A 28000-nucleotide genomic window follows, 5' to 3' on the forward strand; every position below is an offset into this window, starting at 1 on the left:
CAGCTTTTAATGGCCTCCTTTTTCTGCTTGGACTCATCTATAAAGACATTTTGTAAGATTTATTGCATTCTTTTAACTTCTAAACATGAGGGAAACACAAATGATGATCCTCAGTTCAGACCAACAGCAGAGAATGAAAAAAGAATTAATATTTTTAAGTGGATGTTTCTCTGTACAGTCCTGTGTGTTTTGTTGGGCTGTGCTCATCTCTGCTGTAGGGTCAGTGACAATAGGCAAAAAGATGCCTCACATAACAGAGGGCACTGATGTTGTGAAGTTGTATGTTGTATGAGCCAAGTCCTCTGGAGCTGCTCTTGAGTCATGCATTTTTATGGACATCACAGTAGCCATTGGGATTAACCCTGTGAAGAGTTCACATAGGGCAGTCCATGGGAAAGCAACAGGAAGGCTGTGAGCTTTACTTTTTGGGGTCAATTAGTTTTGCTTTCTGGTGCTTGTGGACTGCCCAGATGCTGTAGCAGCTAATTTTCAAGTATCACAGGAATTACTGAAAAAATTATGGTTGTTTGCTTGTATATTTTTACTTTGTAAACCTGTCTCTCAGGTGACTTCTGTACAGTAGCTCTTTGTTTTCACTTTGCCTGTCCTATTAAATTTTATGTTTACCATATTTTACATTATCCTTCTGGTTATATGGATTTGAGCAACTTAATTTAAATTAAGTGTGTGACAAAACTTTAATATTTTTGATTTATGTGTTTGGATATCAGGATTATCTTCTGTAAGGCCCTGCAGTTTATAGAGTACACCTAGGGTTGATTAAAAAAAAAAAAATTCTTGTGCAGAAAAGGGCAGCCTATGGTGATTGGTTGCTCCATGTCTGTTACCCCTACCAATAAACCCTCTTGATTTACTGGAACAAGACTGACAACAGGGACATGTTAAGCTGCATAACCATGTCCAAGCAGGCAGTACTTGGCATCAGTCAGGCAGTACCACGTTCAGCATGTGTTATTAATGGTGAGGCTATGGCAGGTGACCAACTGATGCCTACGTGGTGGGTAATGGGTCAATGTGTAGAAGGGGTTGTTCTAAAATGGTTGCAGTATGTGAACTCTTCAGTAGGTGACTTTGCACATTTTCAGAAAACAATTTTAATAATAATCCAGCTCATTTCAGGGCTTCCATGGTGCATATGTCCCTACTTCTGCCTTTAAATAAAAATCTCACAGAAATCTCACTAAAACAATGAAGGTTGTAATTCAAATACTGACTTGTTGATCAGGAACATTTTGGAGTAACTTCTGCCTTCCTCCCATCCATATGGGTCACCAGCACCAAACCAAAACCTCACCTCCTTGTGAAAAACACCCTGAATGATTCAGTTGTGTATTGGCTCCATGCAGGCTGGAAATCCCTAGTGTGACTTGTAGCTTTTGCAAGATGTGGGGATTGTGGGGGTTTTTTGATGTACATAAGCACTTAATTCAGCGTTCTCTTAAACTCATTTGACTCAGCTGTTGTGAAATCAGATGCCATTTAATGATCTTTTTTAAATTTGGCATCATGTCACAAAATGGTGCCATAAGATAGAAAGCATGTGTACTTCTGTTGTTGAGAGCCTATTTTGATGTACTTTGCTCATGTTAATAAATTGTATTACAAATTACATCTTTTGTTAAAACACAATTTCCATTAAATCTTGAGCTTAGGGGTATTTTTTCATGTAGAAAATTAATTTTACATTCTTTTGTGGTATTTCCCTTAAATGGAAGGCTTGAAAGACAACTTTTGTTTTCCCCCAAGATGCCAGATTAATTGTGCAGGGTAGCATTTGTCCTCTGGCTTTTTAGGCCACTTCTTCATTTGAGTCCCTTTTTGGCATGTTCATCACAGCACTAGTAAGCTGTGATAGGGACAGCAGGGCAGTTTTGAAGGGTTCTCCTTTCTCAGTAAAATGTACTTGACTGTTGTTAGGCTGAGTTTGCTGTTTTGTTTTATATTTCTTAAGCTTGTTCTTTTGGTTGTTGCTCTTTGCATTGGTCCATCCTATCTCAACCTCTAATTTTCATTTCCAGAATAACATTGAGAGTTCTTATTTTGCATGCTGTCTCTTTAAGGTTTGTTTTAGAGTTTTTCATGTGTTCAGCATGTTTGTTATCTTGAACCATTTATATCTAGAAAGGAAAGAAGTTTTTGCTGAATTCTCATTTAGGCTTGTCTTAAATCTTATTCTAGTTTCCTGCATATTGCACTTGACCTTCCAGAAATGCTGGGACGGTCCTTGAGGATGGGTTTTCTTGCACTCTGCCAACAGGGTCCTCTTGAAGTTCAGGAGCCAACTTGGTCATCTTCCTGTTCTTTGTGCTGACCCTGCAGAGTGACTCTGGGTTCCTATTTCCTGAGGATTTCAAGTGCTGTAATATTTCATAACATGATCTTCTAGTTAGTAATGATAAAGTTCAAGGTAGTTTTTCCAAGTCCTTATCCTAATAAAGGCCTGATTCAAGATGAAATAAAACAAAGCAGGCTTTTTCAGAGCTTGAGCAGGACTGCAAAAAGCTCGTTTTAAGGAGATGAGGTCTGTACATGTGATCCTGCAGCCCTCTCTCATGACTTTGGTCTTGTTAGATGATTTTGATCAAGTGTTAACAGTGGTTTTAAGAAGTATGAGGGATGCATGGTTCTGGTAAAAATGAAAGGAAAAGTAGCTATTCAGTTTTCAAGAAGAGCTCCTCCTTCTTTCTTATTTGTGTGGAAGCTTTTATTAGAAGTTGGTATGTTTTCTAGCTAAGTGATACACAGTCCTATCTCTAAATCAGCTCACAGAACAATTTCTTCACCCAAACAAGAAAGCAGTGTGTGGCAGAGATGGAAGTATTAGAACAACTGGACTGAAGAAAAGAAAATAGTGAGTTTGAGTGGGAAGGATGAATCTGCAGAAACCATCTTCTGTCGTGCTGCCACATGCAACTCATTTGTCGTGCTGTTTTTCTTGGTGTTTGTGAATTCTTTACATTAATAAACTTGCTAAGTGATGTCTGGAGTGCTCTGCCAACCCTACTAACCTGTGCATCACTCATCACAAATATGGAGGTTATCCTCCTAGAAGTGATATTTTGCTTCCTTTCCATGTTCACATGAGATGCACTCACAGGATATGTGTCGTCTCCTTTTGGTTTCCTAATTCTCTCACTGAGTCTGTTTTTCTGTATCCAGGATGATACATAGCCTCGGTTAAGTAGCTCCCTTTCTAGGATTTGCTCTCCTTATATCCCTTTTATTTTCAAATCCTTCAGCTTGTGGTATTTTTGTTCTAGAGTATGACCTTTGGGTTTTCCTTTATGGTTCTTATGACTAGGGAGTGCAGTTAATAACTTTTGAGATATAATTATCTCTAATTCCACTTACAGTTTGTGTGGTTAATCTTAGGACTGCTAACACATTTTTCAGCCCCGAAAGCTTTGCTATCAGTTGATGCTCTTCACATTCATTCTGTCTATTAGATGTTCTGTCTGGACCACGTGCTCCTGCAAGTGGCTACTTTCTCCATTTTGGCAGGGTCCCTCTGTCCTGTACAAATCCTTGTCCTGTTATCTTTATGGCTCCTCACTGCAAAATGAGGCTCTGATCTCTCCATGTTTGTCTTTTTCCCCTCAGCCAGGAATTATACCTAGGATGTTCTGAACCTGTTGGAACGTTGTGATGGTTTGCTTGCATACCCTGTTAAGGTCTGTGATGTGTCCCAGCTCCTGTCAGAAATGTCTTTCCTGGATCTCCTTTATTTCCCCAGTTTTCCTTCAGTATGCTTTGTGCTGGTGCAAGTGACATCTGTAACAGTGTGATGGCCTGTGCCAGCATTTGCTGTGTTTAGGATACTATTTTAATGAAGAAATATCTTCAGGCTGTACTCCTCTGTCAGCAGTTAGGATATCCAAGTACAGAGCTTCGGTGTTTCATCTGATCTGCCTTCAGCCTCTGGCTTCTTCAGCCTCTCTTTTCTCACTTGTCTCAGCAGGACAGATAACATCACTGTTTGTCTGGATGGCCTCCTACAATGTCACTTGTTCAGTCTTTCATTGCCAGGAACATACATAAGGTTTTATGGTGAAAAACCTCTGAGGGGTTTCTTCCTCCTGTGCAGAGGTGGCCCCTCAGGCATAGTATGACCCCCAGCCCACAGCAGCATTCCCACAGTGCTTGCTGGTGCTTGGCTGACAGTTATGGCTCTGCTTCTGTTGGCTTCATAAATATTATTTTAAAGGATTCTGGAAGGGTTTCGGTTTTTTCTAATGTTCCACATAAGTATTTCCACAAAGTAGTTGCATTAGTTCCATGCTTTGACTTTTTAACACCGAAACGGTGCCATTAGCAGGGACAGGTATTGGCTGAGGAGCGTTGGCTATGCAAATGTGGGCATATGTCTATAAGGATGAGGTGCCAAGATGCAAATTTGCAGGAAAGGGGATGATGAATTCAAAATCAATTGTTTTGTAGTCTATATTGGTGTTACTAGTATTCATAAAAGTTTAACTCTATTGAGAATGTGTACATCTTCGTGCATATTTGTGATAGTTCTACAGAAGATATATGGAAGTGTTTTCTAACAAAGTATTTAAATTCTTTTTTAGAGCTTTTACTGTTTGTTAAGAACTGGCTTCAGAAATTAGTCCCAAAAGTCAATTAGGAAATCTGTTGGCTTATTAATTTCTAAATATCTGCTGCACATAGAACGTAAAATGCTAGTGGCATTAGGTGTAATGACTATTTCCTGACTGGAGAGTTGAATGGAAACATTTAAGTGGATTTTAGACCAAACATACGAACACTTGCAGCCTATTAGAGCATTAATTTTATTTTGCTGTTTTGCACAGTCAAACGTTTCCTCCCAGAGCAATTTGAGTGTAAGTGGGTTTTACTGTAAGAGGTGGTTGATTGTTTGGTTGGTTTTGTGTTTTTAGGAATGGTTATTGCTTGGTTTATTTTTCTCTTGATAAAGTCTAGCACTAATGCAGTGTGAAACAAGACTGCATTTGCCCTTTAACAGGAAAAGCCCTTATAGTCCTCAGTGCACTGTCAGTGTGTTCTAGTTTCTTATGACCCATGTAGGTATTTGGGGCTTCAATCAGTGTCAGAGAAGCTTTAGAGGAAGGTATCCCTGCCAGGCTATTATATTTTGCAAGTCTGGACACCGATAAGCTGGATAGGGGATATGAATGGGTATGAAAGCTCCATTCTCAGACAGGAGTTTTTGAATGTGTGCTCTGACTAATATTGTTTTTGTTTCCCCTCTTTCAGGTATTCACTTATAAACAGAGCACGATCACACACCAAAAAGTAACGCCTATGCATCAAACAAGCACAGAGAGTGTGGAAGACATGGCAGCACTTGTAGATCTCCATGAAGGCTCCATTATGCACAACTTATTCCAGCGATATCAGCAAGATAAAATCTATGTAAGTTTTTTCTAAAATTAAGAAAAATATCCAGTGGGAATGTTTTTGAATATATAAGTGCCGTGTGTGTTTTGATGTTCTGTGCTATCTCCTCTCCTAATGCTTTCCAATTCCTTGTGTATCCACATAGAGCTGAAGCATGCCTCCTATAGTGACTTCTCACCCACAGGGATGGAAGGAGAAGGTAGCTCAGACTGGACACGCAATCCCGTGGAAATCTTGAAAAACTGGCATGCTACGTACACTTCTACACTTTCAGTGACAGGGCTGTGTAAAAGACACTCGTTTTCCTCTTCTCCTTTAGACTCTCTGCCCCGACAACATGTGCTGTGTATGTCACCAGAGAGGATGTGGTGGAACTTAGTCTGTCACTGCCATTTGAGATCCTGTTAGGAGGCCAAGATCCAATTCTGATCAGCTTCCCCTCTTGCATTGTAGTAGAAAGGTTATTATGAAAGAAGCATACAATTGTCAAGCTGAGCATTTGTGCTGTTAAAAAAAAGACAGTTGGAGTTTGGGATCTATGGGAACAGACAGCTGTTTATCAGTTTCCAAAACTAGGAAATAGTCCAGACAGAATTCCTTTTCTTAACTCTGTAATGAAGATTTTTATTATTAGATTTACCTGCTCCTTCAATATTTTCATTAATCTTAAACTAGAAACAGATCTTTCCTGAGTCTGGAACTGCACTAAATGTGAGAAAGATACAAAGAATATTAGCAGCTGCTACAGGTTGCAAAATTGCACTTCTCAGTGGTTCAGTGGTTAGCAGTTTTGGTTTGGCTTTTTTTACTAATAATTACAGAACACAATTTTTGTTTCATCACATGTCTGGGCCCTTGATTTGACCATATACATCCTTTATTTCAAGCTTCATCTACTGAGTTTGGCTTCTTATTTTTAAATATTAACATATCTAAGTGAAAAAATAAACTTTCTCTGTATTTAAGATTTGATAAAAAGTAAATAAGGGCACAATGAAATAATATTCCTTTGCACATTACCCTAAAAGTGGCTAGCATGGGGAATCCTCAATACTGAGGCAATTCTCTTTACGTAAGTCTTTATGTATATTATCTTTCTAAAAACAAATGAACTGTTTTACCGTTCAGAAAAATCAGCAAACAAAAGATAAATGGCATAAATTAACAGCCCTGCATGTGCGAGTAAAAAACATACACTTGTTAAAAATTTAGTTTTCCATCAGTGTTGTTAGATTAGCATATGGTACTCAGTGTGAGTCAAAATTTTTAAAAATTGTTTTATGATGTGCACTTACATACAGGACACGCCCCCTTTTAAAAAACCATGAGGGTATGAGTGTGATTTTTTTGATGAGGCGTAGAACAGCCTTGTTCTGAAGAGACATGTCCTAGCTTCTTTCTTAGCTTGTCAAGGCAAGTTTAGGGTGTTCTGATCCTTGGTGCTTAGTGCGGTGTACTTTTCTAGACAAACAGGTTTGTGTGCTGTTAATGATGACAGATCTGCAGTTGCTACTGACTATGCATTGTCCCTTCAGTTTTGCTAATTTAACTGCTTACTCTTTTGAATCCACCTGAAAAATGATTGAAAAGGTGGTTGGAAAAAAAAATGTGTGTTTTGAAATGGGTATGAAAGCCTTTCTCTTGCCCTGTATATGTAACCAGGACCAGACTATAGAAGCTATATTCTTTTCTCCAGCCTTATTGGTACCCTGCTCCTACTGCAGCAATAGTATTGTTTTAGCAGGAAAGGACTTCAGGAACAAAAATATCCCATAAAACTGATTGAATGTCTTGAATAATGTCATGAAAGTTTATAAATATAGGAGCGTGTATTTTAGAAAGGGGTGTTATTATTGCAAAAGGAGGTCTGTCATTTTGACCCAAAATTGCTTCACTATATTGAGCAATTCAATCATATTTTAATGTTATAAAAAAGACTGAAGATGCATTAAGCTTACCTTTGTTGAAGGTTACTTTGCAGCTGATCATTCAAACTTGTTCGATCATTCTGCTTTGGGACCAAACTAGTTCTAGTACAGGACTGTAAAGGCATTGGAATTTATGCCAGGAGCAATCAAAACTTTACAGATTATATATTTGCCTTCTCCCTTGACCAGGAATGGCTTCATCATTGTAGTTCACACATTGTCTCTTGTATCTGCCTCATCACCTTGGCTGGATCTACCCCTGGTGCGTTAAGGATAAATTGGGAAGGCATGTACCACTCTCCACTGTGGGCTTAGGGCTGATCATCCCATTGAAAGACTTCTTGCCATCCCCGGATAGAATCCACCCTATAATTGGTGTGTTCTATCTTTTAGCTTACAGATCCCTTTTATCTCAGTTCTGTGCACCTTCTTGTTCACATCCTGAGTAGGGGGAAGAGATATGCAAATGTGTATGCTGTCATTTTTTGAGTTCTCTGCTTGTAGTATTACAAATACATTAGTGTGGTTCTTGAGCATGGCAGCTTTTTGTTCCTTTTCTCAGTTGCATTGAGACCATGAAGCACCTTTTTACCTTAACAAAGAATACACTTAGTTGGGATTTAAGTTTTGGGGCTTGCTTGTTAACACACACATAAAAATTATATCAAGTGCAATATACTTAATTGTAGTGTAAAGTGTATGTAATTTCAAATGTACAGAAGAAAGAATTAAAGGGAAATTTAAACAGTTACTTTCTCAGCAAAACAATTATTTATGCAGATCTTCCACTGTTAACTTAATACAGAACAAGTGTGTGTTGTTCTGTATTTGAAGAGCTGTTTCTCTAGCAATGAGAATTTAAATAAATATCTTCAGATGTTTGAGCTCAGTTTAATCTTCTGTTACTTATTAACATTTTTGTCTCACATACTCATACCTGTGTTCCTAAACTTTTCACTACTTCCTAATTCATACTACAGAGTTATTTGCTGTTAATGCCAAGTTTTGTCAAACATGTCAGTGACTTTATTTGCTGCAGCCAACAACTGTAGCTTTAAAGGGTCAGAAGAGGATTTTCTATATGTGTGAATGATGCCTGGCTCTGAACATAAATGAGGCTCTAAGCTGAATCTTCGCTGTTTGTGAGAAGGTGAATGACAAAATGTTCTTGTCTATGTGCAACCATCTTTTTGTATCAGTGTCAAGTCTGTTAATATTTTGTGATACATTTTGTGTGAATTTCAATAAAAGGGTGTGTGCCTTCCCTTTTTGGCCTGTGAGAAGCATAGGACATACAAGTCCTTTCTTAATTTTTCCCAGCAGGCTGGTACTGTCTGGCATTTTTTTCAGGCTTTGTGACTAATACTGCATTTATTTGAAAGCTTGGTTCCATGCTATCACCACGTTTGTTGTCCAGGAAAGGACAAAATTTAGGATGGCAGTGATCATACAGTGCACGAGCTTTCATTGCTACTTCATCTCCCATTTTGTTCCTATTGGGAACAACAGTGGGTGATCCAGCTGTGGACTTCAGCATAAAAGGTTTAATGCTCATCTTTGAATGCTCAGATTAGCTTGCATGCTAGACTGGTGTGTGGCAAAATATGGAAAGATAAACACTAATGCTAAAAATGGAGGATGCCCACATTTGAAAACAGAGCCTTTTGTGAAGCACTTGGGGGATTTGGTCACCTCTGAAGCGAGGCCATCACAGAGCACGTGGTGTGGAGAGGGCAAGTGCTGTGGCAGCCACTCTTGTCAACATTCAAAGGCAAATTGTTCCCAAGCTGTTGATTCTGGTTTACTTTTAGTTAAGTACACACTGCAGAGCAGACTGGCTCAGCCTTGGAGAGAATGCCATAAACCACACGGCGTGGATTGTGCTGTGAGTCGCACAAATTATGGTGTTTGGACTGGCTCTGGGATGAGTTGCAGTTGTCTCGTCTCTGCCAGTGGTTGGTTATTGATGCAGATGAGCAAATTTCAGAAGAGCAGAGTGGAGGATGAGAGAGCAGCATTTGCTGAGGTGAGAGGCAGTTTGGAAATAACTGCAGTATATATTGTGCAGGTCATTGCAGAGGCTTTCAATGTCATCTCCACCCTCATTTGCATGTGTTCAAGCAATAAACAAGTTTCAAACCTCTTTTGATTAGCTTTTTCCTTTTGAATTAAGTTAAGAAATGCTAGGTGGGCACATCCACCTTTGAAGTGGTGATGATGATTTGACACGTGCCTGTCTTGTTTAGGTGGAGAATGTGCACCATGCCCAGAGCAGCCTTCTGCTTGGGCTGCAGTGTGGTGGTCCCTTGGTCACCCTCCCCTGATGGGGGAAAAAGTGACCTCCAGGTTGTCCAACAGTTGGGTGTGGTGTCCAGGAAGGGTGAGGGACAACACAACCTATTTTTGCTCACTCTCAAATTAGGACTGCAGCTCGCCTGCCGATAATTATAACCATCTGTTATGTTTGCGTGCATATGTATGAAAAGCTCTGTACCAGCCACGTCGACATGTATTGCTGTACCAGCCACATCCACATCAGAGGGAGGATGGTGGTAATTAGGAGCTCAGTTTTCATGGCTAGCTTCCCTTCTCTCTTCAGCTGAAGCAACAAACATTGAATAACTTGGATGAAAAAGCAACATTTATCCGATTTTTGAAAAAGGTGTTAAACTGGAAAAGTTGTCTCTTCCCTGACAAGGTTGTTACACAGCTCCTAGCCACTTCATTGTACAGAATGCTCAGTCCTATCTGTTCTTAAAAGGGATTTTCAGTTATTTATGCATTGATTTTTAAATCTATTAGTGTTTATTTACTTAAGCAGCATGTTCAGTTGTAGTTTGTTAAGCTTGCAGTAATTAGATAATTTATCTCTCTCGAAGTCATGAGGGCTCCCAGAGGCAACTAGTTGATGTTTGTGCAGTATTAATCAATAATCACCACAGGGTTTTTTTCAAATTCTGTTTGCAGACACAGACACTTTAGTATCTAGGTCAGTTGCTCTCTGTGACTTGTTTTGCTGGGTTTTTGCATATTTGGTTTTTTTCCGAGTACAGTAAAACTCCTTTTTAATCCAGTGCAGTTGCTCTGTACTGTGCTTTGATGGTCAGCAGGAAGTGAATACTGCTGCATGTTACAGTGAGAAAATAGTGGGGCACACTAAAGTCATGTTTGATGTAATGCAGACAGACATAATTCAGACACTTCGATAGCACTCCTGCTCAGATGTCCTCTAACATGGACACAAGTTGTAAGTGAAGGCAGAGGAACAAAGGAATATCAGAAGAAGATACTAGAATCATAGAATCACTGATGTTGGAAAGGACCTCCAATGTCTTCAAGGCCAACCTTTGAATGGCACCATAAATACCACTAAACCATACCCTTAAAGTGTTTACTGATAAAGACAAAACCTCATGACTGGTTTCTTAAATGGCAAAAGTTGGACACACTCCGTGCGGAAACTGAACCTAAAAAGAATGTATGTCATGGACCCCTGCAATGTCCTGGACAGCTTGACAGCCTTGGTCTTTGGCCTATTGTGTGCCTTGTTATAAATAATTGTGGGCCATGCACTAAAAAATCCCCAGATAGCGGTACCCAGAAACTGTGTCATTAATTAGTACCATAAAACATGTATATAAAAACAGTACATGTCCCTAGAACAATTACACTAGCCCCTAGAACTACATTTATCCTGGTCTTGTCTGCAATCCAGCTGTGGTTGCATAGTTCCTCTCCAGAGGCATCTACTGCTGTAGAGCAGTCCCAGGTAACCAGTTTGCAGGATCTGCTCTGTGGTCACTGGGGAAGCTGCTGTTTATTTAATTGCTCTCCTTTTACAGTAAAGAAATCTTAAAAGTGTGCTGATGAATCACAGTGTTTTTCACGCCTTCCTGTGCTGCTGAGAAGATGGGGAAAATTCTTGCCACCAGCTCTTTCCACAGAAGTGTGGAAGCAGAGAATGCTGTTGCTAAGAATGCATGACAAATGTCTATACATAGCTGCTTACCTCCATAATTAGAATGTTATGCTTGCACACATCAGATAATGTTTTCAAAATGCGGTTCAAAGCAAGTTCCTGTCTCCAAGCATTAATTACAGCTTCCATTTCACATCTGTTACTAGAGAGCAGCAGACAAAGATCTATAAAAACACAGCAGGGTTTTAATTGGAAATGTAGTGAAATTTATTACTGGTGATTGTTATTTCTAAAGGCTGGTCAGTTATATAGATCAACAATTGTCTACCACAAGCAAATTAACATTATTTTTTATTTGTGTTTTTTCAAATATGTGTTAATGGAGAAACATAGCTGTAATCATATGAGAAGTAAACAAATGCCATCAATTGGTTAACCAACCTTGCTTCTGACTTCCTCCATTCTGCATGACTTGTGGAACTGCTAATAGTTATAATAACAACAACAATAAAGAGTGTTTGTTTGAACTTTGTCCTCACAAAGTCTTCAACTGAAAATACCGGGGATTTAAAAGATGCCTATTTTCAGATCCTAGGAAGTATTTCAGCCTGAGGTGTTGTGATCAATGTGATACCATTAAAAGAAATGCAAGGTGTGTGTCGCTGAGTACACTGCCATGTATGCCACAACTACACAAACACTTTGCAGTGTGTGCAGTGGCTACATGTGCGCAACGCCTACACCAACACATAAATTTATATTACAGTTTGCAGCGTATTTAGGTGGTGTTGGTAACCTGCTGGGTATACACATGGCTGTAAGGATCTTACCTAACATCAGTGGGCTGCTTTAGTGAGGTGGAAAGGGTGAAGAGGTCAAAGTTTTATTAAAACATGAAAGCTTGCTCAGTTTCTGTTGACTTCCACAAGTTTTCTATTTGTAATACAAAAGCTCTAAGCTATCTTTGATGGTAACTTTATATAGTTATATAAAACTGCAAAGTAGAAATCTGTCATCACGTGCAGATTTTGTCATTGGTGATGGTATATATTGCTAATGTCTTTCCAGATTTGAAGGCTAGTATTGATTTATTGCATGTCACTTCTAACTCTATGAGCCAAGAACAGAAAGCAGACCAACATGCAGAATCAAAAGAAAAATTATAACTCATTTGCACAAATGCCAACAGCAGCTTAGTGCTGTTCAGTCAAAGCTTTTGCAAACGGTGCTGAATGTTTCTGCATGTGCCATTGCCCTACTTGGAGGTAAGCTTTGGCTCCTTTCTGTAATGTCTGTTGTTCCCAGTCCAGCAAAGTTATTAAAAGGAGGGCAGGAATTTGGGCTTCAAAACTTAGGGCACTTACCAGTCGCCAGCATGTTTTACATGAGTTAGGCTTTTACTGTAAAGCGAGCTGTGCAAAATTTCCTGTGCTGCACCGTCCAACTATCTTATATGCATATTCCAGCAGTTTAATACTAGAAAGGCTGCAAACAACCAATTTAAGTTGGGAGTGAATTAATTTTTATAGCTATTGTTTATCTGTGTAAATGGATTACTGATTCATAGCCAGCCTGTTACTTTTATTTGAAAAAAGGTGGTCCCTTTCTCACAGGCAGATTCAGCTTTTTCCCTTTGACGTTTGTCAGTCTCTCCTTTTAAAAGCAAATGGAATCCAAAAGTTCCATTTAGCAGATTTTTGACAGTTAATTCCATTTGCCATCTCAGTCCTGATTTCTCGACTGACAGCTATTTGGCTGCCGTTCAGTGCCATCCAGCTAACTACCTGGCATAGAGATAGGTTTCAGTTATGCCGGCTTTTGATTTCTCTTTTCATGCTCTGTTAAAGAGTAATTCCTGCTCTTCCTGCTTTCCTCCTAAAAAAGCCATTTCTATAGAAGAGGTCTTCAAATATTAAAAAGCCACGGAAGTTATGGACATCTGGATATCAGTATGTAAAATACTTTCAGGAAGAATTAGACGGATCTGTGAAGCTTTATATAAAAATATTTTACCAGTGTTCTAGAGACACTGCTCTTTGGTTCATCGTTTTACCAGTATTTTGGTTTTCCTTTGTGTGTATTTTCTCTGAAAAGCCCCTTCATCTCTCCAGTATGAATGTATAGGAAGGAAGAAGACCATTTTTTTCTTTTCCTTGCTGGAGGCTAAATTAGACCTTCAGACAGTTTTGAAAGGCTCATTTGAGCATTGTGCAATAACAGAGCAGGAGGAAGAACTAGTTTGTGCCACAGGCCATTTGAAATGAAGTGATAAGCCATGGGGGTCTCTGCTTTTTGTGAGGCCTTTTTTGATTTGAGCTAGAGCTTGCCTGGTTAAAACTGTGCTCCCAGATTGCTACAGTCTCATGTGGAAACTTATTTTCACATGCTGTATTGCAGCCCATGAAAATAACAAAAATCAATGTCTTGTTCTAATCAATCATGTTTGTGTTCAGGAGGTCACCACCTCTATCTGCTTGGCAATGATGAAGAGAGAAATTCTTCAGTAATTGTTTATATGAAAACTGTACAAAAGATCATTATTCTGACCCAGTAGATAGGATTGCTGCACGGTAGAGATTGCATTATATTAGTCAGCAAAAAAGTAGAGTAAAAACAAGGAGACTCGGTACTTTTTATACACGAGAAAAACTGCCAGAGACCTATGAATATCTTAAAGAAGGAAAAATGTCTGTCTGACATCTGTATTATTATCTGCTGGTTTGGTTTTTACCTTTGGCTGTAACCGTGCTCTGTTATCAACCTTTCTTTAAATTGGTTTCATGCTTCCTAACTGGATTGCTTTGTGTGTGGATTCAGGATAACACTTGTAGTGTTTCCTTGAATAATCCCTGTCGACGTGGAACAACCTGTCCAATAGGAGAAAATGAAGAGAAAAGAAGATGAGATTAAGCTGTGAGCTTATCTCTTAACCAAGTGGAGAGGTCTTCACCATCTCTGAGCCTTCTGTGGAAGCAGAAAGGTGTCTGCCTCCATGCAGTTTTGGGTATTTACATTGGCAACTAAGGTGACCAAATCCCAGTCTTTTACCCTTAAGAAACAGACCTAGACAGATTCATTTAACTTCCTAGGACAAGGACTTAATAAATGTGCAAGACTGAAGCTATAGGGAGTGGAAGTGTAGAAGTGTAGTGTTCTCTTAGTGTAGAAGTTAAGGTAGCTGGGTTACAAAGTAGAACTTTTTTCTTGAAGAGATAGCTCAGCCTTTGTCCTCAGAAGGGTTTGGGAACAGGAGGGTGTTGCTTAATACTTGGACCAAGGGAAGCTTAAGGTCACATTGAAGGGATTGAAGGGTCAACATAACAGACAAAGCTGCATCTAAGAGGGTGTCCTGTTGCCCAGCAGTTGCCTGTGATCACGTGAAATCATGTTTTAAAATAGTCCAAAACTATTCCAGAATCTTCTTGTGAATTGTGCTGGTGGAATCAAGCATAAAGCCTGGCTTTGAAAAGTCCTTGGTCTGTTATTCCTTGGATCCGTTCTGTGCTTCACAGAAGGAGAAAAGGCCAGCAGGGAGGTGGCTGATAGAAGAGGCTGCTGCAGTTTCCATCAGGAACTGAAGGACATGGTTTGAAAGTAGAGCTGAACAGTGTGAGAAAACACTTTTCAAAAACATTGACAGGGAGAACATGTAGAAGGTAGGTCTTGGCTGTAGGTAGCTGATCTTTCTAATGACATTCCCTGTCATGTTCTGGTTCCCTTCTAAAGGTATTCTCCTATGGGTGCTAACTGTTGTATTTATAGTGTGGCCTGTGTATTTACAAGCAGCTCATTTTGCAATCAATCCTACAGCTGACCTTAAGAAGAAAAAAAGGACAGTTGAGTGCAATGACAAGAAGCACAGATATTGAGAAAAGCAAAGCTGATGTAAATTTGGGCAGTTTGAAGTTCACCATGAGTCACCAGACATGGTGAAGACTTCTGGAGCCCAAGCATGTAAAGATGATTATAGAGTATGCCATTTCCATCTTAGAAATGGCTTGAAAACATTTAAAACATGTAGTTTTAAAAAACATTAAATTGTAGTTTAGTACTTCACTTTGATTATGTACTTCACTTCTAGAAGCTTTGCTTCAGACATGAGACAACTGGATTCTGTCCCACTGAAATTAGCATGGGACTAGCTGAAAGACAGGGTATACTTACCACAGTGAGGATAAATCAAGGTCCTACCATGAATGAGGGCATTAATTACCATCCTCTTTATGGCATACCATTGCCCCTTCTTCTGCCTCCCCTAAAATGCATACCAAAATGTGGCCCAGCCATCTTTCTCCTTTTTCTGCTGATGTGTATGTGGTAGACATTTGGTTGTCTTTGCCACAGAATAAACTCAAAACTGATTGCCATTAATCCTTTCACCTGAGAGAACTCTGAACCACAAAGGCCATAGCTGCAGTGTGGATCAAACTCTTCTGTTCCCAGGTTTTTCATCCTGATACCCTAAAATTTGGTGTTGAAAACGTAATGAAGTGTGATGGCTATTTTGTGGTCTTTTAAAAGTTGCCTGCCACTGCATGTTCTGTGAAAACACTGGCTTTGTTATTTGGTAATATTCCTGTAGCTGTGATGATTTAGAGGTATGTGAGATGCAGAGGTTGTGTGGAATGGTGATAAAAATCTTTTCCCATGCCTTTTGTAAAAGTAACATAGAAGTAGCTTTGAGGTGAGCCTGCAGTTTAATTTGAAGTTTCCCATATATTAAGGATAAGCCCAGAAAGTAATACTTGTGGAATAAATTGGCAGGTTGATACCAATACCCCATTAAAAAAAAAACAAAAAAAAAAAAACAAAAAACTTTTACTTTTCAGAAACAGAATCAGTCCCTTAAGAGACTCCAGGAAATTCAGGAGTTGTTCAGAAATGGTCCAGAACATATTTTTTGAAGCATCAGTAAGCATGCTTTTCTTTCTGTAATAACATAGAGTTTTCATGCTCTGAAGAAGAAAGGCTTGAAAGTGCTCTTAAGAGAGTAGAACAAAGTCCTGTTTCTTGATGTTAGTGTATATATCTGTAACAAAACATCTTAATTTCTGTGTTTGATCTATTCCAGCATCTCTAGTTCCAAACTGTGAGGAATATTTTGGTTTTTGGTGGTAGTGAAGAAACACAACGATAGAAAGAAATAGAGTAATGCAGTCTTCTTATGCCTGTTTTAATCATGCAAGCAGTTTTAGTTTCTGTTGAGATTGTTGATCAAAAATTTAGTTCAGGAGCAGCACATAATGTGCTTCAACAGAGTCCTCCAGTCTGCTTCTGCCTTTTCTCTCCCACTCTCCCTGTAGCATGAGATATGGAAAGCTTAAGTGTGTGTCCTTCCCTGCTTCCCCCTTTTTATTTATTTATTTATTTGTGAAAGTAGGAAGACTGGGATGTCTCAGATGATAGAGGTCTGTGAAGTACAGAGGGACACCTTGACGTAGAGAGTGAAAGGTCATGAGAAAAGCAGTGTAGAATAAATTTAATGACCTTACATGGGAAAAGCGAGCTTGGGTAGAACACAGATATCATAAAGGATCCTCAGAAACAGAAAAGTTATTGTGAAGAAGTTTTGACATAATGGGAAGAAGTGCAAGGTGTATGGTTGCTGGATATGGAACAAACCTGAAAGGATATACCCCAAAATTCTAAAAAGCATCTGTGAAGGGGAAAAGATGAAAAGCAGAGTAGCTCTGGTGTATTTGGTATGTTTGGTTTATAGGAATAATGACGTGGTCTTCCATTATGGCAATTTTCTTTTTCATTGCTTTTTCATTGTAGAGAACCTGAAAAAAAAATTGAGGGGGAAATTTCCTACTCTACTTTTTTCTCTTTTAGTCTGAAAGCCTTTTCTACATGGGTAAGTAAGACATTTCAAACTGTATTTTGTTCCTACATTGCAAAATTTTTTCTTGCAATTCTAAGTGTAAAATACACTGAAGTGTATTTAGATCAATAAAACCTTGTATATAATTTAGATTTGTTTGGCATCAAACTAAAATAAATTGATTGTGTCTTTATTAAAAAATCCCCACCCTCTCATGTGAGACAGGACTACTCTGACTATATTAAGTTTTGCTAGAGTATTTCTGTGGGTATCAGCAGTATTTGTCAGCTCTTGTTAAAGAACAAATTGTTTTTCAGTGTTTGAAGAGCTGTGGGATAATTTCAAGACAGAGGCTCAAAACTAATTGCTATCAGAAGGCAACAAACAAAACAAAAAGCATTCAAAGAATGATAAAAAATCACTTCCTTTCTAATGTACATATTTCATTTTGTCTTTTCTTACTCAATGTCTAGCTGAGAAGATAGGATTGGAACTTCTAATGTTGAAAGTCCTTGTAGAGGATCAGCAAACAATCTTGTTTTTCCTTTTTGCTGAAAGAGGGAGCAGGAGTGTCTGTGGTTTGTGAGTGAAAGTGTTTTAGGAGATGAATTAACAGTGTAAGGTTCCAGTAAAAGTTTAAAAGTGCAAAAGGAACCCAACCTTTAATACAGTAATCAAAGTGTTGCATTGGGATTCAGGCTGAGTAACTTAATTTTCATTTATTCTTTGGCTTAAATAAATATATTAGTCCTGATCTGATAACAAGTTGTTGCTGGTTTAGTCTGTACCAAAGTAGTTCAAGAGTTTGTGTGTGGTTCTGTGTGAAGCCTTGAGTCAGTCATATATCAGGGAATAGTAAACTGCCCTGTTCATTGCCATGGATTTAAAAGGTCAGGCTTCTAACAGGAGTTCTCACAATGTATCACTGGAAAAACTCTCAAACTATTTCAACTGTAAGTCTTCAGAACTCTCCTATCTGCTTGCTAGTGCTCTGGCAGCATTTCTCCCATTCATAAATGCTTTGGAATGCTTTCATTAAAATAAGTAATTATTGACTTCCAGAATCAGATTAGAAACTGCAAAGAACAAAAAGAACATTTAGATTACTGTCTTACAAGCAAAGTGGAAGTGTCATTCTTATGTGAAAATACCTTTTCTGAAATTTCACCTGCTTTGTGATGTTGGCATAATACATAATTTAGAGATCCTGCTTCTTGTTGCTAACCCATTTAATTTGCCATATGCTGATGTTTGGTGCAGAAATAGTGCTTAGGAGGCAACACATGTCCACTGAGCAGTCCTGCATTTTTTGTGTATTTTTACACCGGTTTGACCTGCTGCTAAGATGCTTGCATTTGCCAAACCAGAAGGTCTGCCCTGCAAGAAAGGGGTTATGTGATGTGGCTGCTCAGGGTCTCCAAGGGAGGGCAAGTGGAGGAGCCTATAAGAAAGATTGAGAGGGACTTTTTACAGGGGCATGTAATGACAGGACAAGGGGCTTCAAAATGGCTTCAAAAATGAGAGAATGTTACATACTAGGAAGAAATTCTTCACTGTGAGAGTGGGGACACTGGAACTGTTTGCCTAGAGAAGCTGTGGATGCCCCATTTCTGGAAGTCTTAAAAGGCCACATTGGATGGGCATTAAGCAATCTGTTCTAGTGGAAGCTGTCCCTGCCCATGACAGGGGTGTTGGAACTACATGATCTTGGCTCTCCTTCCAGCCCAGGCCATTCTGTGATTCTGTAAAACTGGGAGATGGTAGCTTTCTTTATGGGAGTACATGTATCCTTCCCTCCTCCCCCAGGTCCCTAACTTTGGGGCTCTTGAAGCTGCCAGTCTAGGATCTACTACTTATAAAATACTACTGCTAGTAAGACCTTGTGATAGATACTGGATGGGATAAGTAGTAAGCCTGGAAGTGATGTAGGCAATGATTCTTGCAGCAGCAGATCTTGCTGCAGTGGAGCATCCCAGAGGCAATTTACAAAGACTTCTGGAAGATTTGTCTTTTAACGTGACCTTTTAAAGTAATTGGAACAGTTTTTAATAACAGTGCTTCAGCCCATTGATACTTTGCTGAACTAACTTGGGTGAAGGCAGAACTTTTGCTTGGGCCAGCTAACTCCTTAGTCCATGCAGACTAAGCTGGTGGTGGCTACCCTTGGGTCAGACTGTGACACCTGGTAGGTGATAAATGTGATACACTGCATCTGTGAAGAATATACTTTTTTCATGATCTTGCCTTGGGATGAGGAAGTTGTTTTTTGAAGTCCTGAGTTTGTTCTGTCACGTGCCATTATAATTTGGTGGCAGTCTGTGCAGGCGTTTAACTTGTCCTGCAAAGAGGTAGTACATACTTAAAGCACCAGAAGACTGGAACCACAAAGCTGCACCTTTGTCAGTAGAGACTGTAGTTCTTCACATTTTTGCTGAAAGAAAAAGATAGAGAGACAGGATTTTTAAAATAGTGACATGTCCTAAGCATTACTCAATGAGGTGATTTTTTTCACCAGTATGATTTGTGCTGTTCAGCAGGTTTCTTTTATTGCCTTAATACACCGCCCATTTCTCTATTATACATTATTGAATTACAAGGCAATGAAGCCAGCTCACTTTATTCAATAAACTTTTATAATTCACAGTAATGACTAATATTCTGGAAGTCTTTCTATCACTTTAAAAATAATGTGCTTAAGTCATGTGGAAGACTACCCCATTTTAGATGAGTGTATGCAGAAGTGGACTGCTGTCAGTCACCTCTTCTGATATTCACTGTTTTGAAGAGAAGCAAGAAAAGTCACAATGTGTAGCCCGTGGTGATGCAGTTTGGCCAGTGCTTTATCGTGGAGGTATTGTTCTGGCAGCTATTTACACTTGCAGAAGCTATAGAGTGATTATTTACTTATGAAGCTAGATGATACCATGTTTCATGGGGATTTTTTTTTATTTACATCTTTGCCAAGGCATCTGTTGTGATGATGTGTCTCAAGTTACTCTTTTCCAAAGACTTCAGCCAGACTTTAATAAGGGAAAGAGGAAGATCTGTAGCAGTCTCTCTTATTGGTCATTCTTGAACTGCAGTCATGTAATTAAAAAAAAGAAGCCTCTTAAAATTTTTCCCTGTGCAATCTGTGCTGAAATATGTATCAAACAGAGGAAGTTTGTTTTCAGAGCCTTCCTTGTTGCTTATTTAAGAATCTAAGAGGGGATGATCCAGGAAATTAAGCTGTTGTCTCAGTGCTGTAATTGCCCTGTGATACAATCTCATCGAAATAGTATCTCTTCTCTAGATGAAATCTTCTGAGCTGTTGCACAGCATGGGAGGGTGGGGCATGGTGTTATAAAACACGCAAATTGAAAATTCACCACTCTGTAAAAGGGGCTAGAGTTAAAGTGAGGAGCTATATTCCCCTTACTGCTAATAAAATTGTCATGATTTCAAGGACACTGCTGCAGTTCCCTTAGCAAAAGCTCAAAGCTGCAATTTGTGTCGGACCTGATGGAGGGTGAACAGGTGGATAATGGGGACTGTAACAGCAGGGTAACAGTGAGAAAGGAGAGCTGATACACAGTGATAATTGCATGTTAATTAAGGAGAAAAAGAGGGAGGCTGGTAGATGTGGGCTGTAAATGCTGCAAAACAGACTGATAGAGGGAGAAGGAAAGTATGGGGGAACTGATGGTCCCTTTGTCTTAGTGAATGCTCTGTGATGGCTTGGAGAAGGAGGCTGCAAGGGGAGCACATGGGGCTGCCTTTCGGTGGTTTGCAAGATGCTGCTTCCCTTATCCATCCGTCTCTGGTTAGGGTGCTGTGGAGAGGAAGAGAGCCCCAGTCCTGCTGTCAGCTTCACAGCTGGTTCCTGTCGGCGAGGAGAGGGTTGACTGCTGGTGAGGCATCTGTCTGTACATGGGGGCTGTGTTACAGGGCTGGAGGCTGCCCAGCCTGGCTCTTCACCAGTCCAGAGCAGGGCTGTTGAAGCCGGTATCAGCTTCCTGCCTGTAACTGCAGAAAGGGCATTTAACGAAACAAAACTGGTACCACAGAAGTAACACTGCACATGCTGCCACACAGTGTATCAATTAATTTCACATGCCCCAGAAACTCTGGAGATAGCATGCTTAATGTTATCTCCTACCTCACTTAATGGGATTTTATTAGAAAAATATATTGAAGTGGATAGAGGGTGAGGGAGAAATTGAACAGCATTGTGAACAGACTGTTGCAAATGATCAGGTTACCACAGCCTAATAAGTTAAGGCATGGGAATGGGCATAAGCTGCTACCTGGGTGGTTTTGACTGATGTGCTCTCTAATTGCAGTGGGATAGAAATTAATGACTTGCCAGCTGCTGTTCTGCATCCAACTAATATTAAAAATGTTGTGGAAACCTAGTGGTTCTGGAGCATCTGCCACTTCACATGCTTTTCTTAGAGCCTGCTATTCTAAGTATAATGGTCCTAGTGTCTACCATAATGCCTGATACTTCTATTTTAAAAGTGAGTAGCAGAGAAGGACTTGGATACTCTACATGGAAATACAGACTTTACCACCATTACTTTGGGCTCAGTCAGGTTTTTAGTAAGTTTTAGCAAGTCCCTAAGGACACATGAGAAGCAGCTGTAGGCCTGTGCTGATAGGCATTACCATGCAGCTGTAAGCAGCATTAAGGCAGGGATTTGTACAGTCAGTAAGCTCAGTGTTATAGGTGGGGTAAGCCTGAGAACATGGCAGAGATGGGAACAACTTTCGCCCTTTTGTTGCTTTTCTTGAAAGAAAGAAATCAGGGAAAATTGCTGGCCACCTTTATCCAAAGGATTGTTACAGTTCTGCAACATGTATTTCTTGTCTGTCATTAGAGAAGAGTGTTGATCTGTTCCACCAGGTATGTGCTAACAACTCTGGGGTGTGCTGTGTTCTTGCAGACCTATATTGGCTCAATAGTTGCCTCCGTGAACCCCTACAAGAGCATCCCGGGGCTGTACGACTGCGCCGCCGTGGAGCGATACAGCAAGCACCACATGGGAGAGATCGCGCCTCACATCTTCGCCGTGGCCAACGAGTGCTACCGCTGCCTCTGGAAGCGCCACGACAACCAGTGTATCCTCATCAGGTGAGTGCTGGCTGCTGCTGCTCTGGGTATCCCTGATGGTGAGCCTTTCAAGGTGATTTGGGAGCATGGCTGTGGGCCACCTGGGGAGAACTCCAAAAAAAAGCAGGCTTTTAAAACAGCACCATTTCAAGAGAGTTCTGAACTTGTTTTGTGTCATGCTGTGCACCTCTAACAAAACATTCAATTTTTTTACACATCTTACAATTATACTTCGTGAAAAAAATCTATTGTATTTTTGTGCATTTTTTGGTCATCACACATCAAATGTTACCCTAAGTGCTGTCCCACCAGTTTAAACTGAGCTCTGTGCAGCTCAGTAGTTTGTCACCACTAGACCCTGATTCCAGTATGGAGAGGAAAAGAAAAGATTAACCTACCAGTTCTTGAGATATGCAGTAAATAAGAATAGCAAAAGAGAAACCCCTCCACATTTCAGCCACTTAATTCTGCCTGATTAATCTTCCTTGCTTAATCTTGTTGTGCTTTAATTTAATGGTGCTTTAATAGCTTCCCGTTTGAGCCACTGTGTTGCTGGTATTCAGGATCTGGCTGGGGCCGAGTGTGTCTTAGGGAGCAGTTGGCAATTCAATACCTTTTCACTGCTTTCAGCTCCTCCTTCCTTCTGGCTCCACAAGAGCTGAAAATGCAGCCAGCTCTTTTCCCATTCCCTAGCCTGCCAGCTCAGCTGTGCTGGCTCACACACAGGCAGGGAGACCAAAGTCTGGCCCGCTGGATAGGGAGGAGCAGGTCACTGCAGCATGGCCCTGGCCACGGGGCTCCGGACGGGGGGGTGATGCTCAGAGGAGACCTTGTGTTCCCCCTCCCTTTCCTCTCTTGCCTTCACAACATTTTTGTGATTAGGACTACTTGCTGTCACCTTCCTGCACCACAAAGTTACACGTGTAGAGTTCTTCAGGCACAAGTTGACATGATTTTGGCTTGTCTCCCGACCTCCCCAGGAGTCCTTGTGGTGGCTGTAGGACTGACTGCAGCATGGGGCAGATGGTTGGACAGAGAGGGGATGAGGCAAAGTGAGAGCAGCACCTTTGGCAATAGGCAGTTTCTACTGACATTTCAGATTGTGGGCCAGGTTGCAAGGCTTCATGATAAGAGGGGGGATTTGGTGTATGTAGTTCAGCACCCAAGCTGTTATTGGACATGTAGATTAGCTGCAACACAGCCAGACATGCTTGCAAATTTCTTCAGGCTCTCAGGTCACTGTGCCCACCTGCCCTCACCTCTAGGCAGGTTCTGCTTTGCAGTGACACAAAGCTGAAGAGTGTGTTTTTTCCAGCTTTCTTTAACTGTTTTTCTCCTTCCTATTACTTAATACATAGTTCCATACATATAAAGATGAGCTCAGGTAAGGGTCCAAGCAAAAATAAAATTCACGGATATCTTTGTCATGTGACAGTAGCTAGCTTGGAGTCATGATTTTGTATTTTATTGCCAGGCAGTTACTTGTGAACAATCTGTGTACACAAATTTAGGGACCAAACCAATTTCTGGTGGCCACTGGTATTTTTGCCATTCTGTACTAGTCTCAGTATTTTACCTTTCATTCCAGTTCCTTACAAGCTGCCAAGAGGAAAGGAGGTTATGTCCTAAAATGGACATAAGCAGAAGTCTGTGATGTTCCAGGGGAATCTTCAGCACTTTCTGCTCTGTAAACCATGTGCTTTGGTACAGATGAGCTATAATGTGGAGGAGTTTTGTATGAGGAATCTCTTTTAAAATTGTTTACTGTGGTCATGGTTTGAAACAGTGATTTGTGTAAGTTCTGTGTTTCAGATAAGTGGCACAATACAACCGTATAAGGGTGTCTTGTTACTGCAGAAACTGAGGAAACATGCAATTCAAATTAAAAAAAAACTGAATGCCAAATCTTCTTTCCTAAAAGGGCATTATCTGCTCTATCTGTGAAGGACTCAGAGTAGGATTTTTAAAAATTACTGTGGGTTTCCATGGCCTTCCTACAGCTTAGGAAAGTCCCTGTTGTCACATGCCTAGTTTAGGGCATAGGAAGTGGAGGTATAAAAGTGTGCTTGGCAAATTCAGCATCCTGGTAGTTCCTGCATCTTTTACTGGCTTAGAATTAGACATTGCAACAAGTACTGTCACTTTAACTTTCTTGGTTAGTCCTGGCATTTGAAAAAAAAAAAGTAACCAAGTGGAGCTCTTTAGTATTTGGACTCAGACAAATATTCTGGTCTTGCATTTAATGTAAGAGATGATGAAGAGGAAAATTCTGTTGCATCTCAAAAACACAGTGGTTGAAATAACGGAATTATTCACATTCTGATAGGCAGTTTGAGCTGCTCCTGACCTTGGGATGTCAGCACTTGTAGCAAATTGTAACAGCCCCACAAAGGAATGGTTTCTGATGATCTTCTGGACTTGAAGTGCCCTCTGCTGGCCTCCAGAGTTAGCTCAGCTTTGGTTTGGAGCTTTGGTTTCTTCAGGCTTTGGGTTCAAAAACCTGTGAAAAAGCTTCTAGTGTTTTGAAATATTAATATTGGGATATTTTTCTAGCTGGGGTAGGGTGAGAGGGTGAATTACAGAACACGAATTAGAAAAACTCAGAATGTCATTAAAATGTGAGACCATTTTTCTAGTATAACCATCCAGGTCAGAGGTGAAAAGGAAGGAAATACAGAAAAGATGATAAATTGAATGACCCAAAGATGCTTATTTATTGGTGTGTGTAACAGGCATTAATTCATGATAATGCTGCATAAAAATGTCAACATTTAGCAGCCTAAAATGTCAACAAAACAGCACACTGAAGAAGCTGTACACAACTGGTGTATTACAATATATACATAGTTGTGAAATTGTGTTTTAACTCTCCCAGGCTAAAAAAAGTAGAGTTTTTCTGTAGACAAAAACATCTGCATCAATGAATTCTCAGTTTCATGTTGGTCTGAACCATTACTGCAGGGTCCAGTTTCATTTAAAACAAGGGGGGAAAAAAGCCCACCATGTTAAAAATGTCTTCTGATTTTTCAGCTGGGTGCCTCAGGAACCTGAAGTCCATCTAATTTGAACAACAGCCAAACAACTTTTCCTGGTGTAGGAAAGGGGCTGACCTCCCCCATGATTAGCTGAAGTTCACAGATTGAGACCAAGTTCAAACCTCTATGCCTTTATTACAAGAATACAAAAATATCTTTAGGTTTGGTTTGGTTTGAGGTTTTTTTGCTGTTCTGTTTAAGGTGATCTAGTCTGTGCAGAAGCAAACACATGCTCTTCTCTCAGATAAAATTGCAATTGATCCACATCAGAGCACTCCCAAAGAAGTGTAAAGGGAGCCACAACCATTGCTCTCTGTGACATTCAAGTCAGTGCCATAAATGGGAAATCACTGTCTGATACCAATTTGTTCTCTCTGTTATTATTATCTCATGGCCTGAAACTTCTTGTTACTGTTTTTCAGCTTGAAAATCAATATGAACCATATCTTTTATATGGGACTCAGACCTGTGATGGGTGTGATAACCTTATCAGACTGATGAACCAAAGTTCAGATGTGCATTTGATGAAGTATATTTGCTGAAGGGGCCTGTTTTATCTGTATGTATCTGTCTTGGGGTTTTAAAGGCAGCAGACTGTAAGGCCCCAAAAACCTCACTTGAGAAGGGTCTTAGAAGGATTTATGGTTGTTCATGTACTCAGATGCATGGGAGAAGTACTGTGAAGATATTTTCAAGGGGTCAAAACAACAAAAAACTTTACTGACAACTTTAGAAAATCAAAGAACTTTTGCAAAGGTTTAGAGCAGCCTTCCATCAACATGAAACACTTCTCAAAGCATTAACTTAGCCCTTTAACCTTGCAAACTCTAAGCTTATCCAATATTAAGTTACACAAAACTCTGAGAAGAGGGAATTAGAGGGAGAAAGAGAGAAAGGCAGAAAAGATACAGAAAATAACAAAGTATAGCTATCACTCCTGGTTCCAGCGGTGTTCAGCTGATAGAAATTCCAAGAGGAGGTAGGGTCAAGACATGTGTTGGCCTCCTGTCTCCGTTCAAGTACCCTTTGGCCTTCCTGGGCCTTTCCTCCATGTGGAGCTTCTGGTCATTTGGCTCTCAGTAGCTGGGTTAGGGGTTCCAGAGGTGCTCATGGAGCAGTGCCTTTGGTGTGTCAGCAATTTGCAGCCACTATGGACTGTTCTTCTGTCTCTTACCCAGACAGAACAGGGAAATTATTTAGTGTTATGTCCTTAAGAAGGAGGAGTCTCTCTCAGTGACCCCTTTTTATGCTGTGGCAGTCATGAGTCCAGCCTGCTGTGCCCTTAGCCCTACATAGAACAAGTCATGGAGAAAGTCTAAGGATCTAAGTGGGGGCCTTCTAGCCTGCTGTCAGACTTAATATGTTCACAGTCCTGAATGTAGTGATGTGGAACAAGCTGGGCACTTAAACTCGTGGGCTGGAAAGGTTACTGGAAAGGTTGCACTAAAAAATTCATCCTTTTACTGACCTTGTATGCAAAAGCTTTCTAAGGACTCTGAAAGATTGATCCCGTGTAACTGTAAAAGTGAATAGAATGGAGTGCTTACTACTAAATTAGTAGAGAACATTGTGTAAACCCATCCTTTGGTGGAACTGAAGGTGGTTCAGAGGAAAATTTTAAAAGTAATAAAAAGTATAACATGGGAAATGGCGAATGGAGACAGGCACCTTCAATTTGGGGCACTAACCATCAAGTCATGCACAGCAGAAAGTGCACCAGGATGAATTGTTGGTTTCTCCTTCCACCATGAGAACTGAGAGGTATCAAATGAAGCTAAAAGGAGGTGGATCTGAAAAAACAAGATTATTTGCTTTTTAAGGGAGTATGGCTAGAAACTCATAGAAGATAAATATATTGAGGGTTACAAGACATGTAAAAACCAGATTTAGATCAGGAAACCTCTGAACAGTGAATAACTGGAAGCTGGAATAACACACAAAGGAAATAATTGCATGTCTTCCATGGGCATCTCCAATTGGCAGCTGTCAAAATAGGACACTGGGCAGGTTCAGAATCTAACCAGTTCTGAGTCTCTCTTGTTCTAAAAAAAAGCCAAGAGCGTGTAATTGTGCATAATGCCAGCTGTACCAGAGAGAGGTGCAGGAGATATTTTTCCATCAGCTTTGAATATCTCACTTGTAGAATGGCTCTCAATTACAGTGGGGTGACTTTCAGCTTCCATAGAACTACAGATTCTCCAGATCAGGGGACAGTGGGTGGGGGCAGAGGAAGGACGATATCAATGAAAGCAGTGATGTCCTTAGTGTCACCCTGTGCCTGCTATTGAGCTATATGCATAGCTCAGAGGGAGAGAATTAGGCAGGAAGAGGTGTGTATCACCTGATGATTTATTGCACTAAACAAGAATAATGCAAGCGTTTGTGAAACTCTCTCAAAACTACTAGTAAAAATGGGGTTTTTTTATGGCAAGTATTGAATGCAGGAATATTAATTATTTCTTCTTGGGCAGAAGAGATGAGTGAGTGAGGACCTGCAAAGAAAAAGGGAAGGAATACTGAAAAGGCCAGACATCAAGGGTAAAATTACATTAAAAACATTACAGAATTTGTTTGATGTGATATAAATATAATGGATGAATCACACTTGCTGGAACACATTGGCAGTTAAGAAGATGTCTCATTATGTTTCCTGAATGTCTATTCCCTAATTTCATTGTTGACATTCATCTGCAGGAAAATGTCATGCTGTATTTATGGGCAGTACCTTTCTTCCTTGCATTTTACTACAAAGCATCATTATACTTTGTTGTAATCTAAAGTCAGTGGGGTCATTACCAG

General features: G+C 40.0%; 1 protein-coding gene across 1 annotated transcript in view; it reads left to right on the forward strand.

Moving 5' to 3' along the window:
• Positions 1–28000, forward strand: part of MYO10 (myosin X) — a 163224-nt gene that overhangs the window by 68076 nt on the left and 67148 nt on the right. Inside the window, exons 3-4 of the mRNA XM_053977472.1 lie at positions 5260–5418; positions 22000–22187. Coding sequence (XP_053833447.1) covers positions 5260–5418; positions 22000–22187 — 347 coding nt within the window. The remainder of the gene's footprint in view (positions 1–5259; positions 5419–21999; positions 22188–28000) is intronic.

Source organism: Vidua macroura, chromosome 1 (assembly GCF_024509145.1).
Source record: "Vidua macroura isolate BioBank_ID:100142 chromosome 1, ASM2450914v1, whole genome shotgun sequence".
In the NCBI taxonomy this organism is placed as follows: Eukaryota; Metazoa; Chordata; class Aves; order Passeriformes; family Viduidae; genus Vidua; species Vidua macroura.